The 12,569-nt window shown below is 43.3% G+C and overlaps 2 protein-coding genes across 2 annotated transcripts in view; both read left to right on the top strand.

The window, feature by feature from the left end:
- The window catches only part of LOC115162998 (uncharacterized), a 28,831-nt gene extending 22,811 nt beyond the window's left edge, over positions 1 to 6,020 (top strand). The window contains exons 5-6 of the mRNA XM_029714556.1: positions 3,666 to 3,733; positions 3,861 to 6,020. Of these exons, the coding sequence (XP_029570416.1) occupies positions 3,666 to 3,733; positions 3,861 to 3,913 (121 nt within the window). The 3' untranslated portion in view covers positions 3,914 to 6,020. The remainder of the gene's footprint in view (positions 1 to 3,665; positions 3,734 to 3,860) is intronic.
- A 4,152-nt stretch (positions 6,021 to 10,172) lies between these two features.
- Positions 10,173 to 12,569, top strand: LOC115162996 (transmembrane protein 160). The gene is made up of 4 exons (XM_029714555.1): positions 10,173 to 10,623; positions 10,796 to 10,820; positions 11,103 to 11,195; positions 11,335 to 12,569. Exons 1-4 carry the CDS (start codon positions 10,408 to 10,410, stop codon positions 11,637 to 11,639), a joined length of 639 nt encoding a protein of 212 aa, XP_029570415.1. The 5' UTR covers positions 10,173 to 10,407; the 3' UTR covers positions 11,640 to 12,569.

Genomic DNA, 12,569 nt, shown 5'->3' with positions numbered 1-12,569 from the left:
GGCCAGGCACAACTCCAACATCATCATTAAGTTTGCCAACGACACAACAGTGGTAGGCCTGATCACCGACAAAGTGGAGACAGGTCAGAGACCTGGCCATGTGGAACCATAATAACTACCTCTCCCTCAATGTGATCAAGACAAAGGAGATGACTGTTGACTACAGGAAAAGGAGGACCGAGCACGCCCCCATTCTCATTGACAGGGCTGTAGTGGAGCAGGTTGAGAGCTTCAAGTTCCTTGGTGTCCACATCACCAACAAACTATCATATCACCCCTAACAAAAAAATAAAATAAAAAAACAATCATGGTCCAAACACACCAAGACAGTCGTGAAGAGGGAATGACAAAGCCTATTCCCCTTCAGGAGACTGAAAAGATTTGGCATGGGTCCTCAGATCCTCAAAAAGTTATACAGCTGCACCATCGAGAGCATCCTGACTGGTTGCATCACTGCCTGGTATGTCAACTGCTCGGCCTCCGACCATCTGGCACTACAGAGGGTAGTGCGTACGGCCCAGTACATCACCGGGGGGCCAAGCTTCCTGCCATCCACGATCTCTCTTCAGATGAAGGCCCTAAAAATTGTCAAATACTCCAGCCACCCTAGTCATAGACTGTTTCTCTCTGCTACCGCATGGCAAGCGGTACAGGAGTCTAGGTACAAAAGGCTTCTTAACAGCTTCCACCCCCAAGGCATAAGACTCCTGAACAGCTAATCAAATGGCTACCCAGACTATTTGCATCCCCCCTCTTTTACGCTGCTGCTGCTACTCTGGTTATTATCTATGCATAGTCGCTTTAACTCTACCTACATGTACATATTACCTCAACTAACCGGTGCCCCCGCACATTGACTCTGTACCGCTACTCCCTCTTTATAGCCTCGCTACTGTTATTTTACTGCTGCTCTTTAACTATTAGTTTTTTACATTTTTTACTTATCTATTTTTTACTTGACATTTATTTGTCTTAAAACTGCATGGTTGGTTAAGGGCTTGTAAGTGAGCATTTCACTGTAATGCCTACACCTGTTGTATTTGGCGCATGTGACAAATACATTTAATTTGGAATTGTGCCACATGGTTTGAACATAACCACATCCACTCACCACCCCCACACTTCTTCTCTCTGCTGAGCCCTTACAACCTCTAACCCACTTTACTTCCTTCACACACAGTACAGTACAGTATATGTTCACTAAAGGCTCCTAATGTTGTTGGGGAAACGTTTACCTGCTCTATTAAAGGGATACTTTGGATTTGTCAGATGAACTCATGGATACCATTTTTATGTCCCGGTATCCAGCATGCAGGAAGTTGGAGGTAGTTTTGCGCCTCAATGCTACTTAGCGTTAGCGTAATGACTGGCAGTCTATGGTATCTACTAGCGTGCGCTAACGCTAGTTAGCAACTTCCTTCAAACTGCACGCAGAGACATACAAATGGTTTCTGCGAGTTCATCTGCCTCTGGAGAAGTAGATAAAGGGCTTCATTGCCAAAATCCCAAAGTATCACTTTAACAGTTTATATATCCACTCTCACTGTTAAGAGAAGTATGAACTCAGACAAAGCTTATTCCTGCGTGATGTTGTGATCATGCACAAGATTGTTTTCATCTACGCGCTGAATCCTGGAACGCATTAGTCAGAAGAACACCACAAAAATGTGACACGTCATTGGCTTGATTCTAGTTCATTAGTTAGTCCTGTCTGACAGCTGAGGGGTGAGGTGGGGCTCAGGACAGGAAGAACGTATTTCCTGACTGGGATTGGGTTCAGGGGTGGAGGGAGGGAGGGAGGTAGGGGGGCAGTCGTCGGTTCAATTGCAGCTCTCGGGCTTGAGGGAGAGAGACAGGAATAAACAACACAACCCCACTGAGAAGCCTCACAGGAGAGGCAAGAACCCTCACTTAACCCTCCACTGTCCAAAAGCAGCTCTGACTTAATCCTCCACTGCCAATACAGTATACTGTGCATTTGGAAAGTATTCAGACCCTTTGACTTTTTCCACATTCTGTTGCATTACAGCCTTATTCTAAAATAGATTAAATAGTTTTTTCCCTCATCAATCTACACACAATACCCCATAATGATGAAGCAAAAACAGTTTTTTTTTTAAAATGTTTGCTAATTTATTAAAAACTGAAATCACATTTGCATAAGTATTCAGACCCTTTACTCAGTACTTTGTTGAAGCCCATTTTGCAGCGATTACAGCCTCAAGTCTTCTTTGGTATGACGCTACAAGCTCGGCACGCCAGTATTTGAGGAGTTTCTCCCATTCTCCTCTGCAGATCTTCTCAAGCTGTGTCAGGTTGGATGGGGAGCGTCCCAACACAGCTATTTTCAGGTCTCGCCAGAGATGTTCGATCGGGTTGAAGTCCGGGCTCTGGCTGGGCCTCTCAAGGACATTCAGAGACTTGTCCTGAAGTCACTCCTGCTTTGTCTTGGCTGTGCTTAGAATCGTTGTCCTGTTGGAAGGTGAACTTCACCCCCAGCCTGAGGTCCTGAGTGTTCTGGAGCAGGTTTCCATCAAGGATCTCTTTGTAATTTGCTCCGTTCATCTTTCCCTTGATCCTGACTAGTCTCCCAGTCCCTGATGCTGAAAAACATCCCCACAGCATGATGCTGCCACCACCATGCTTCATCATAGAGATGGTGCCAGGCTTCCTCCCGATGTGACTCTTGGCATTCAGGCCAAAGAGTTCAATCTTGGTTTTATCAGACCAGAGAATCTTGTTTCTCATGGTGTGAGAATCCTTTAGGTGCCTTTTTGCAAACTCCAAGCAGGCTGTCATGTGCTTTTACTGAGGAGTGGCTTCCGTCTGGACACTCTACCATAAAGGCCTGGCAGGTGGAGTGCTGCGGAGATGGTTATCCTTCTGGAAGGTTCTCCTATCTCCACAGAGAAACTCTGGAGCTCTGTCAGCGTAACCATCGGATCTTGGTCACTTCCCTGACCAAGGCCCTTTTCCCCCCGATTGCTCAGTTTCGTCGGGCGGCCAGCTCTAGGAAGAGTCTTGGTGGTTCCAAACTTCTTCCATTCAAGAATGATGGAGACCACTGTGTTCTTGGGGACCATCAATACAGCAGAAATGTTTTGGTCCCTTCCCCAGATCTATGCCTCGACACAATCCTGTCTCAAAGCTCTGCGGACAATTCCTTCGACCTCATGGCTTGGTTCTTGATCTGACGTGCACTGTCAACTGTGGGACCTTATATAAATAGGTGTGTGCCTTTCCAAATCATGTCCAATCAATTGTATTTACCACAGGTGGACTCCAATCAAGTTGTAGAAACATCTCAAGGATGATCAATGGCAACAGGAAGCACCTGGACTCAATTTCGAGTCTTATAGCATAGGGTCTGATAACTTATGTAACTTTTTTTATACATTTGCAAAAATTCTAAACTGTTTTCGCTTCGTCTTTATGGGGTATTGTGTGTAGATTGATGAGGGGAAAAAATGTATTTAATCCATAAGAGAAAAGGCTGTAACGTAACAAAATGTGGAAAAAGTCAAGGTGTTTGAATACTTTCCGAATGCACTGTATAGCACAACCCTCTCCTACTCTGTACTGTACTATACTGTACTGAATTGGTCTGTACTTCCTCCTGAGCTGAGAATCTCTGTTGTCAGTCTGATCAGATCTGTGTGTTACAGCTATGCCATCACTGTCTGGTACTTTGATGCCAAGGAGCGGGCCGAGGCCAAAGAGAAGTACAGATTGGGTGAGTTACAGTTCTGAATGTCTGACTTACATGTAATAGTGTGCCTGAAACGGTTTATGCACTTTGTACAGTCCATTTTTCAAAAAGTATTCAGACTCGTCTCCTCTGCCATTTCTTGTGTCCATAGCAACCAGGCAGAAAGGTGTTCAAGTGCCCGTCACTCAAAACAACAAAACCTAAATCTCGTCCAATCCCCCCCTCCCCCTGAGTGCTTTCTGGATGTGCATGTGCCTACCTGTGCTGCTATTGGACATTTTATTCTGAGGGGGGGCGCTGTAAACCCAGCAGGCCCTGCCCACTCTGTCAGTCATCTGAAACAGCTCTTGATTGGCTGTGAGGAAATACGGCAGCATCTGATTGGGCGGTTGAAGGAAAGGGGGCGGAGATGGAACACGGGGAATCAGTTGGTGAGAAGAGCGAGGCAGGGTCAGACTAACTCAGGTGGCATAAGGGCCGAACAGGATGAAGATGACTCCTCTTCATCAGAGAAGTCAAAAAATCATTTGAGACAAGAAACCGATTGGACAGGCTCTTGTTTTTCAGTTTTTGCCCTTTCAATAATCATCACTGTTATATTATAATCAGAAAGCAATCTTCTCTGCTCAGCTCAGTCAAAAGATAAGGGTATTTTGTCCAATCAGAAAGCAGGCCTAAGGAGACAGGAGCACCCTCTGTAGGGTCGGAGGAAAACGATTGCATCCGGTTTTCAGGGGAAATGGAAAGAGAGCCTGTGACGCGACTTCCACTTTTGGACGTTAACAATCTTAACTCCTCCTCCAAATTGACTACATTGGTTCAACAGTGCAGAAGAGATCCTCCCCCAACATTTTTTGGTTCTCTCATCAGGTTAGAACAGGACAGTTAGGGAAATGTGTTTGGAGGTCCTGACCATCACACACATCGTGACACATCCAGCATGTTGCCTCAGCTACATCCAGCCATCAATCAACAACGCTCCGTTAAAGAGGAAGTGACCTCACAGGAAATGGTCCTTTACATATCATACAGTAGGGTGGCATTCAGCTCTCCCAGCAGTCATGTTGTTGGAGAAACTTGTAGGGTAGCCACCTGCCACCAGTGTACAGAGAAGACTGAAGACTCTCTTCAACGCAGAGAAGCATGAAGATTCTCTCTTAACTCGACTTTTAACTCAACTAGTCAACAGATAAAGTGCTTTCACAGCCTCGTCAATAATGTTTGTTTGTTCATGCGACAGTCGGTGAGAAACATACTGAAGAATCTACGGAGTGTGTAATGTCGGAAAGCAATGTAACAATTCCAAGAGCGTGTTTTTGTTTGTGAAATGTTTTGAAGACGGCACCTACACAAAGCTCACACAGACGCTTCCATAAAAACACTGGAACCTGTGCAAGCCGTCGGTAGGCGGGGCGAAACAGGGTTTGCTGAATGTTATAGGGTGTATTTTGTTGACGTGTGTAGGACTGTGTGTATCTGTGTACGTGTGTGAGGGAGTGTAAGAAAATGTACTGTACAAGCAAACCTGTTACTAGTACCTTAGTGGTCCCAAATGCACCTGTAAGCCCCAACGGTACTTGTACCCAGACTAGAGGCTGCATCAGCACTATCAACACCTACAGTGCATTCTGGTCTACTCAATCATACAATAGATTAGACACGGTTTACCACAACATCTGAATCTAACCTAACCCAAAACCTCAGTCAACCCTGTTCCACAGAAGCAAATGTTAATGCGCAGAAGGGTCTGTGTGAAACTACTGCAGGGTGTGTGTGTGTGTTGGTTTAACTGTACTTGTGGGGACCAGAAGTCTCCACAAGAATAGTAAACAAACAGAAATTTGTCCAACTGGGGACATTTTGTTAGTCCCCATGAGTATAGTTCTATGAGGTTTAGGGTTAAGGTTAAAATGAGGGTTAGAATTATGGTTAGGGGTTAAGGTTAGGTTTTGGGGTTAGGTTAGGGAAAATAGGATTTTGAAAGGGAATCAGTTGCGTGTCCCCACAAGGCTAGTTAAACATGACTGTTTGTGCATGTGTGCACCCTGGCCTTGAATGGGGGTGAGGATGCGCTTGACTTTGTGCGTGCGTGTGTGTGTGTTACAGACTGGGTAAGAGAGAAGTAAAAAATATCACTTTTCAGAAATGCTATCTGTAAATGATAACAATGGCAATTTTGAAAATGCTTTTATGCTGTGGATAATATGGTTATTGAGATGCAATAGTAACTAAAACAATGAGAAGAAAAAAAGTTGCCTCATTTTTTTCAGAATTTTGCAGTATTTAATTAAAATGTGTTTTTGTATAAGAAGACTTGTTTTTTTTTTGCCTTCTTGAGTATGGAGTACTGCTTTCTGATTCTGGACAGAGTCACTGATATCACACAGAGCATGGACCTTCACTGTGGACGTTCAGGGGAATTATGGATGCTATTTATATACACACACACACACTGAGGCCATACAGTAAGAAATCCACTCTCTCTAACCACAATCATGCAGCCATTTCCTCTCCCAGACCTGTCTCAGCAGGAGTGAGGGGAGAATAGGGAGGTATAACGATGGAACGAATGGCAAGAGACCGAGAAACGGAGAGAGGAATATAAAACTGTGGTAAGGTTGGCAGATTGCATGTCACTAAAGAGTTGAGATTACAATGTGGTCACACATTGTTTTGAAGAACGGAATAAACTCTAGGGTTCTATTCCAAATGACACCCTATTCCCTATGCAGTGCACTATTTTTGACCAGTAGTGCAAAAAAGGGAATAGTGTGCCATTTGGGACGTAGTCTATGAGATCCCCTTAATCTGCCCCTCCCCATATACTAACCCCATTCCTGCTCGTCTCTACTACCTCTTTTCATAACCCTGCTGCTCATAGCCTCAGCCCCCTTTACGTAACCGTATCACGTATCTACCAACACGGCTGCTACAGTATGTGCCAACATAAACCCATTCACACACACTCAAAGATGCACACACGGAGAGACACACAGAGGGAGAGCGAGACACACACACGCCCACACATAATTTGAAAGATTAACACAGCCACACAAACGCACACAAATGGTCCTAGTGCCTCTCACTTCTCGTCTGGAAAAAAACTTAATTCACATCCACTTATTTTTCTGCTCACGCCTGGAGCCAGTCCAGAAGTATATGGTCACCACACAAGCACTTCTTCTGATAACCACAACCACAACATCTCACTGCTCAGTGTTCAGGGCCCCATCTCCCAAAGCGTCTCAGAGTAGGAGTGCTGATCTAGGATCAGTTTAGCCTTTAAGATCATATTAATGAGATTATAAACTGATCCTAGATCAGCACTCCTACTCTGAGGTGCTTTGTGGATATGGTCCCAGACATCCAGACCAGCAGGCTGCCTTGTTGAATGGACTGTTCCTGTTGGAATAATACCGTGGTGTATTGCCCTTCAATTATCACAGTATAAAAGCATTTACATTTTAAGTGTGATCAGCATAAATTAAAACCCTGGAATCTTCTCATTTACGGAATTTAGCAGTTGCTCTAATCCAGAGCGATTTACAGTAGTAAGGACATTTTTTAATACTAGTCCTCCATGGGAATCGAAAGCCACAACCCTGGCATTGCAAATGCCATGCTCTACCAAGTGAGCCACACAGGACACCCATTTAGTCTAACCCAGGATATTGACTGCTGAGAGGTCTAGGTATGTTCTGTACTGGAGCACACTTCTGCCATTCACTTCAACTAAAGAGGTTCTCCCACCTAAAGCTTTCACCTACTTCATATGTTCATTCCATTACTCTTGGATTCTAATCAGATTTCCTCCAGTCCCTAGCCCTGCGCATTATTCAGGTAAACACTAAAACTGATCTTAAAACTGGTGTGTGTGTGTGTGTCCAGCATGGTCAGTAGTAGGGTGGCGTGACTGAGACCAGAGTGTCAGCTGCTCATCACATCAAAGGGTTGTTGGCCTTCCTGAAAGCCCCTTGTTAACACACACACACACACACCCTTGTTCCTGAGACCCCCCGTCTGCCTCCCCGTGCTCCTCACGCTAAACAATTGTCAGGTAGGGCGGGCATGGTCGGTCGGTGTCCCCAAGGACTGCAGGGAGACAAAGGGCCCACCGCACAGAGAGACCGACAGGAAGAGGTCCCTCACTTCTCCTACAGTGACCAGTCACACATGCATGCACACACACATCCAAAAGCAGCTGTAAGCTACACAGTCATTGACACATCCAGGGCCTTCAGAAAGTATTCACACCGTAGTCACACATGCATGCACACACACATCCAAAAGCAGCTGTAAGCTACACAGTCATTGACACATCCAGGGCCTTCAGAAAGTATTCACACCGTAGTCACACATGCATGCACACACACATCCAAAAGCAGCTGTAAGCTACACAGTCATTGACACATCCAGGGCCTTCAGAAAGTATTCACACCCCTTTACATTTTCAAAACAAATGTTGTGTTACAAAGAGAGATAAACATTTATTTAATCCCCTTTTTTTTCAATAATCTACCCAAAATACTATGTAATGTCAAAGTGGAAGAAAAATTCTAGCAATTGTAAAAAAAAAATTATGTTTTTAATAAAACAAATAAATCTTGATTAGATAAGTATTCAACCCCAAATTACCTTTGGCAGCGATTACAGCTGTGAGTCTTTCTGGATAAGTCTCTAAGATCTTTGCACACCTGGATTGTACAATATTTACACTTTTTTATTTTTTTTTAAATCTTCAAGCTCTGTCAAGTTGATTGTTGACCATTGCTAGACAGACATTTTCAAGTCTTGCCATAGATTTTCAAGCCAATTTAAGTCAAAACTGTAACTAGGCCACTTAGGAACATTCAATGTTGTCTTGGTAAGCAACTCCAGTGTATATTTGACCTTGTGTTATAGGTTATTGTCCTGCTGAAAGGTGAATTTGTCTCCCAGTGTCTGTTGGAAAGCAGACTGAACCGGGTTTTCCTCTAGGACTTTGCCTGTGCTTAACTCTATTCAGTTTCTTTTTATCTTTAAAAAAGTCCTTAGTCCTTGCCGATAACAAGCATACCCATAACATGATGCAGCCACCACCATGCTTTAAAATACATACATAACGCTTTGTATTCAGGACATGAAGTTAATTTCTTTTTTGCACTTTTACTTTAGTGCATTATTGCAAACAGGATGCATGTTTTGGAATATTTGTATTCTGTACATGCTTCCTTCCTTGCACTGTCATTTTGGTTAGTATTGTGGAGTAACTACAATGTTGTAACTGTTTTAAAGTCACCATTGGCCTCGTGGTTAAATCTCTGAAAGGTTTCCTTCCTCTCCGGCAACTGAGTTATGAAGGATACCTGTGTCTTTGTAGTGACTGGATGTATTGATATACCATCCAAAGTGTAATTAATAACATCACCATGCTCAAAGGGATATTCAATGTCTTTATTTTTTCTTTTTTTTACATCTACCAATAGTTGCCCTTGCGAGGCATTGGAAAACCTCCATGGTCTCTGTGCTTGAGTCTGTTTGAAATGTACTGCTCGACTGAGGGACCTTACAGATAATGTATGTGTGGGGTACAGAGATGAGGTAGTCATACAAAAATCATGTTAAAAACTTATGGCACGTAGAGTGAGTCCATGCAATTTATGTGACGTAAGCAAATTATTACTCCTGGACTTATTTATGCTTGCCATAACAAAGGGACTGAATATTTATTGACTCAAGACATTTCGGCTTTTCATCTTTAATTCATTTGTAAAAAAAAAAAAATACTGACATTATGGGGTATTGTGTGTAGACCAGTGACAAAAAAAATCTACATTTAATCAAGTTTAAATCCAGGCTGTAACAAAACAAAATGTGGAACAAGGTGTGTGAATACTTTCTGAAGGCACTTTACACGGCCTTGCATAGGTTCAAATGCAGAACATTCACACCCCTAACATCAACACTTCTGTAACATATTTAGAGTCAGAGATTCTAAGCACATTTCTAAAGCCTATCCAAACACAAACCAACTAGAAACTAAAAAGCATTACCGTAGAGGCATAACTTTACAAAAACATTGGAAATGTTGTTAAACAAAAACAAAAAACACTGATAACCAAATTCAACACGTAACTTCTCACTACAATTGACCACATTTCGTCTCAATCAGAATGCATGGTCCCCCAAAATGGTTGCCCACATGTGCGTAACAGCCGGGCACAGCCAATAAAGCAGCACAGACTCTACACTGAACCTTCTGGAAAAAGTTGAAAGCTCCACCGTGTCCAAGGGTTGTTTTTATACCTTTTACATGTTCCCCACTAATTTAGGGTCCTAGGAGAAACCATGACACACAAACAATTTCAAACCCTAAAACTGTTTAGTTGGCCCTATGATAATGGAATCCATTTTGTAGTCTAGTGATGCCCTCTGGTGGCTAAATGCGCTAAACACAAGGTGCGGGTAAAGTAGAAGGTTAACAGGATGCGCCTAGAGAGGAAATCTGGTAGTCAAGGAGAAACAGCCTACGTTAAACATTTACAAAATAAAATACACAGTCCTAAAGGAAGAATATGTCACGGTTTATTTTACAATAACAAACGCTGGACGGCGCTACAATAATATGTTTGCACGGGGGCACCGCCTCCTTCCGTGTGTCGTTTGCAGTGTGAAGGTTCACAGGGCATGCAAAGGTCGTGTTGTGTTTTTAGCGAGCTATGGCTGCCTTGAGTTGGTTTACGTGCAGACAGCTGCCGCGGATTGCAAATCGGTTCGCCTGGGTTGTGAAGCACGTCAGGCCTCAGTACCTCGGGGGACTGCCGGTGAGGAGAGTCCACGCGTCTTCGCGGAAATGGGTGGCTGAGAAGGGGCCATGGGGCAAGGCTCGGATGCCAGAGTATCATCTGACAGAACTCGATAAGGCGGATGCCTTGGTAAGTTGAAAGTGAGAGTAAAGTCTTGCCATTCTAGGAAATCATGTTCGACTTGATTCACCTTTTTGTTTTTCCAAATGACTTGATTATAGTCCTGCATTAGAGAAATTATCTGTGCGTGCTGACATGAACCACCTTTCTAAATCACTGGTATTTTTGTTTTGCTCTGCAGATGCTGAAAAAGTCCCACGAAACTGGTAACTGCACATTTTAGATTAGGAAGAGGTTCAAAGACGTAGACTATTTATTGAATTACTTTGCTATGCAGTTTGTTAGAATTCCTGTTGGCCCAGTTGGACCAGTTATTGTAGTGAAAGAAGATATACATGCATTAGTAGGCTATGTGTTTTACACATCTGAATCCAGAAACATGAGCAATCTGGGAAAAGCTCCTGACTGCAAACACTGGTAGGGTTAGAGAAAGAGGTGAGGGGTTGTTTTCGGACTGGGCTGTAAAGCTCCGTGTTGTTCTGTTCTAGGGTTCCTGTCTTGGTTTCGGAACGGTCTCCTGGCCACCGGGATCGGGGTCATCGCTTTCGTCCAGAGTGATGTGGGACGAGAGGCAGGATATGGTAAGGAGACTATTATATTGGAGCAAAGCTTAATTATGAGAAGAAAACAGCCTTAAGGTTACTGAAACACACCCATTATAAACACAAGTTACTTCTTTAGGTCATCAGTCTTTCCACCTCTCTCTCCCCCCACCCCCAGCCTTCTTCATCCTGGGTGGTGTGTGTGTATCGTTCGGCGGGGCGTCCTACGTGGGCAGCCTGTTTTCGCTGAGGAGGATGATGCTTCTCTCCCTGCCAGCGGTGCTGCTGAACGTTGCTGTGGTGAGCAGCATCGCCCTCTTCTGGCTGTGTGCGGTATCTCTCTACATCGGACGCCTGGAGGTGGAGATTATACATGAGGAGGACGAGGACGATGACGGATCGGAGTGTCCAGACTGTCGGGACCGCGGCAACCACTCGCATGGCAACAGGCACCACGGCAGCAACAAAGGCCAAGACAAGTAGAGAGTGTGAGTGGCAAAGGTGACGAGGTGTGTGTGTGTGAGTGAGACAGAGAGAGGACTGAGAGGAAGTGTGTATGACATTCAAATTCATAATATCAATGTTAGATTATTTTAATGTAGTTTTATTTTGCACACACACTCTGTGAGAGTGCCTGGTTTGAGTATATTTACTCCTGGTAATGTTTACTTTATGAATCAAAGTGCCCTGTACAATTCCTAAGCCATACTCTGAGCCAACTCATGCTGTGTTCACCTAAATATGGTTTTGATTGATGTAATTTTTTAAATCGGTTTATTCTATATTTATACAAAGGACTACTTGGATTCTCTGTAGTAATCCATACTGGTGATGTAGAATATAAAGGACTACTTGGATTCTCTGTAGTAATCCATGCTGTTGATGTAGAATATAAAGGACTACTTGGATTCTCTGTAGTAATCCATGCTGGTGATGTAGAATATAAAGGACTACTTGGATTCTCTGTAGTAATCCATGCTGGTGATGTAGAATGAGATGTAGTCCATGTTGCGGTGTTGAATGGATGAACTAGCCATATGTGAATTTGCGATATAGGGTATAAATACTGTAGGTAAGTAATTAGCAATGGTCTATCCTTGTGTAATCGATTTTCTCTGTGTGTAAAAGTCTGTGGGTTTTTCTTCTGTGTTCTGTTATTTTAGATTGCAAAGTTTATTTTAAAGCTTTGACTTGTTTTTTTCCAAAGGGTTTTGTGATTTCATATAGTTTTGTCACAAAGCAAATGACAAAAAAAAACCATGGCAAAGTGCTATAAGTTATAATATTTAATTTAAACATGTTCAATGCTATCTTGATAGTCGATTTCTATAGTGTAGTTTAACTGTAAAGTAACGTTATTTCATACCTTTACTCAGTCGAGGATTGAAAGCTGGAGCCACAACTTACTCAAAA

Source organism: Salmo trutta, chromosome 26 (genome assembly GCF_901001165.1).
Source record: "Salmo trutta chromosome 26, fSalTru1.1, whole genome shotgun sequence".
Classification (NCBI taxonomy): domain Eukaryota; kingdom Metazoa; phylum Chordata; class Actinopteri; order Salmoniformes; family Salmonidae; genus Salmo; species Salmo trutta.
The sequence above is the reverse complement of the archived record's forward strand: the minus strand, read 5'-3'. Positions and strand labels throughout refer to the sequence as shown.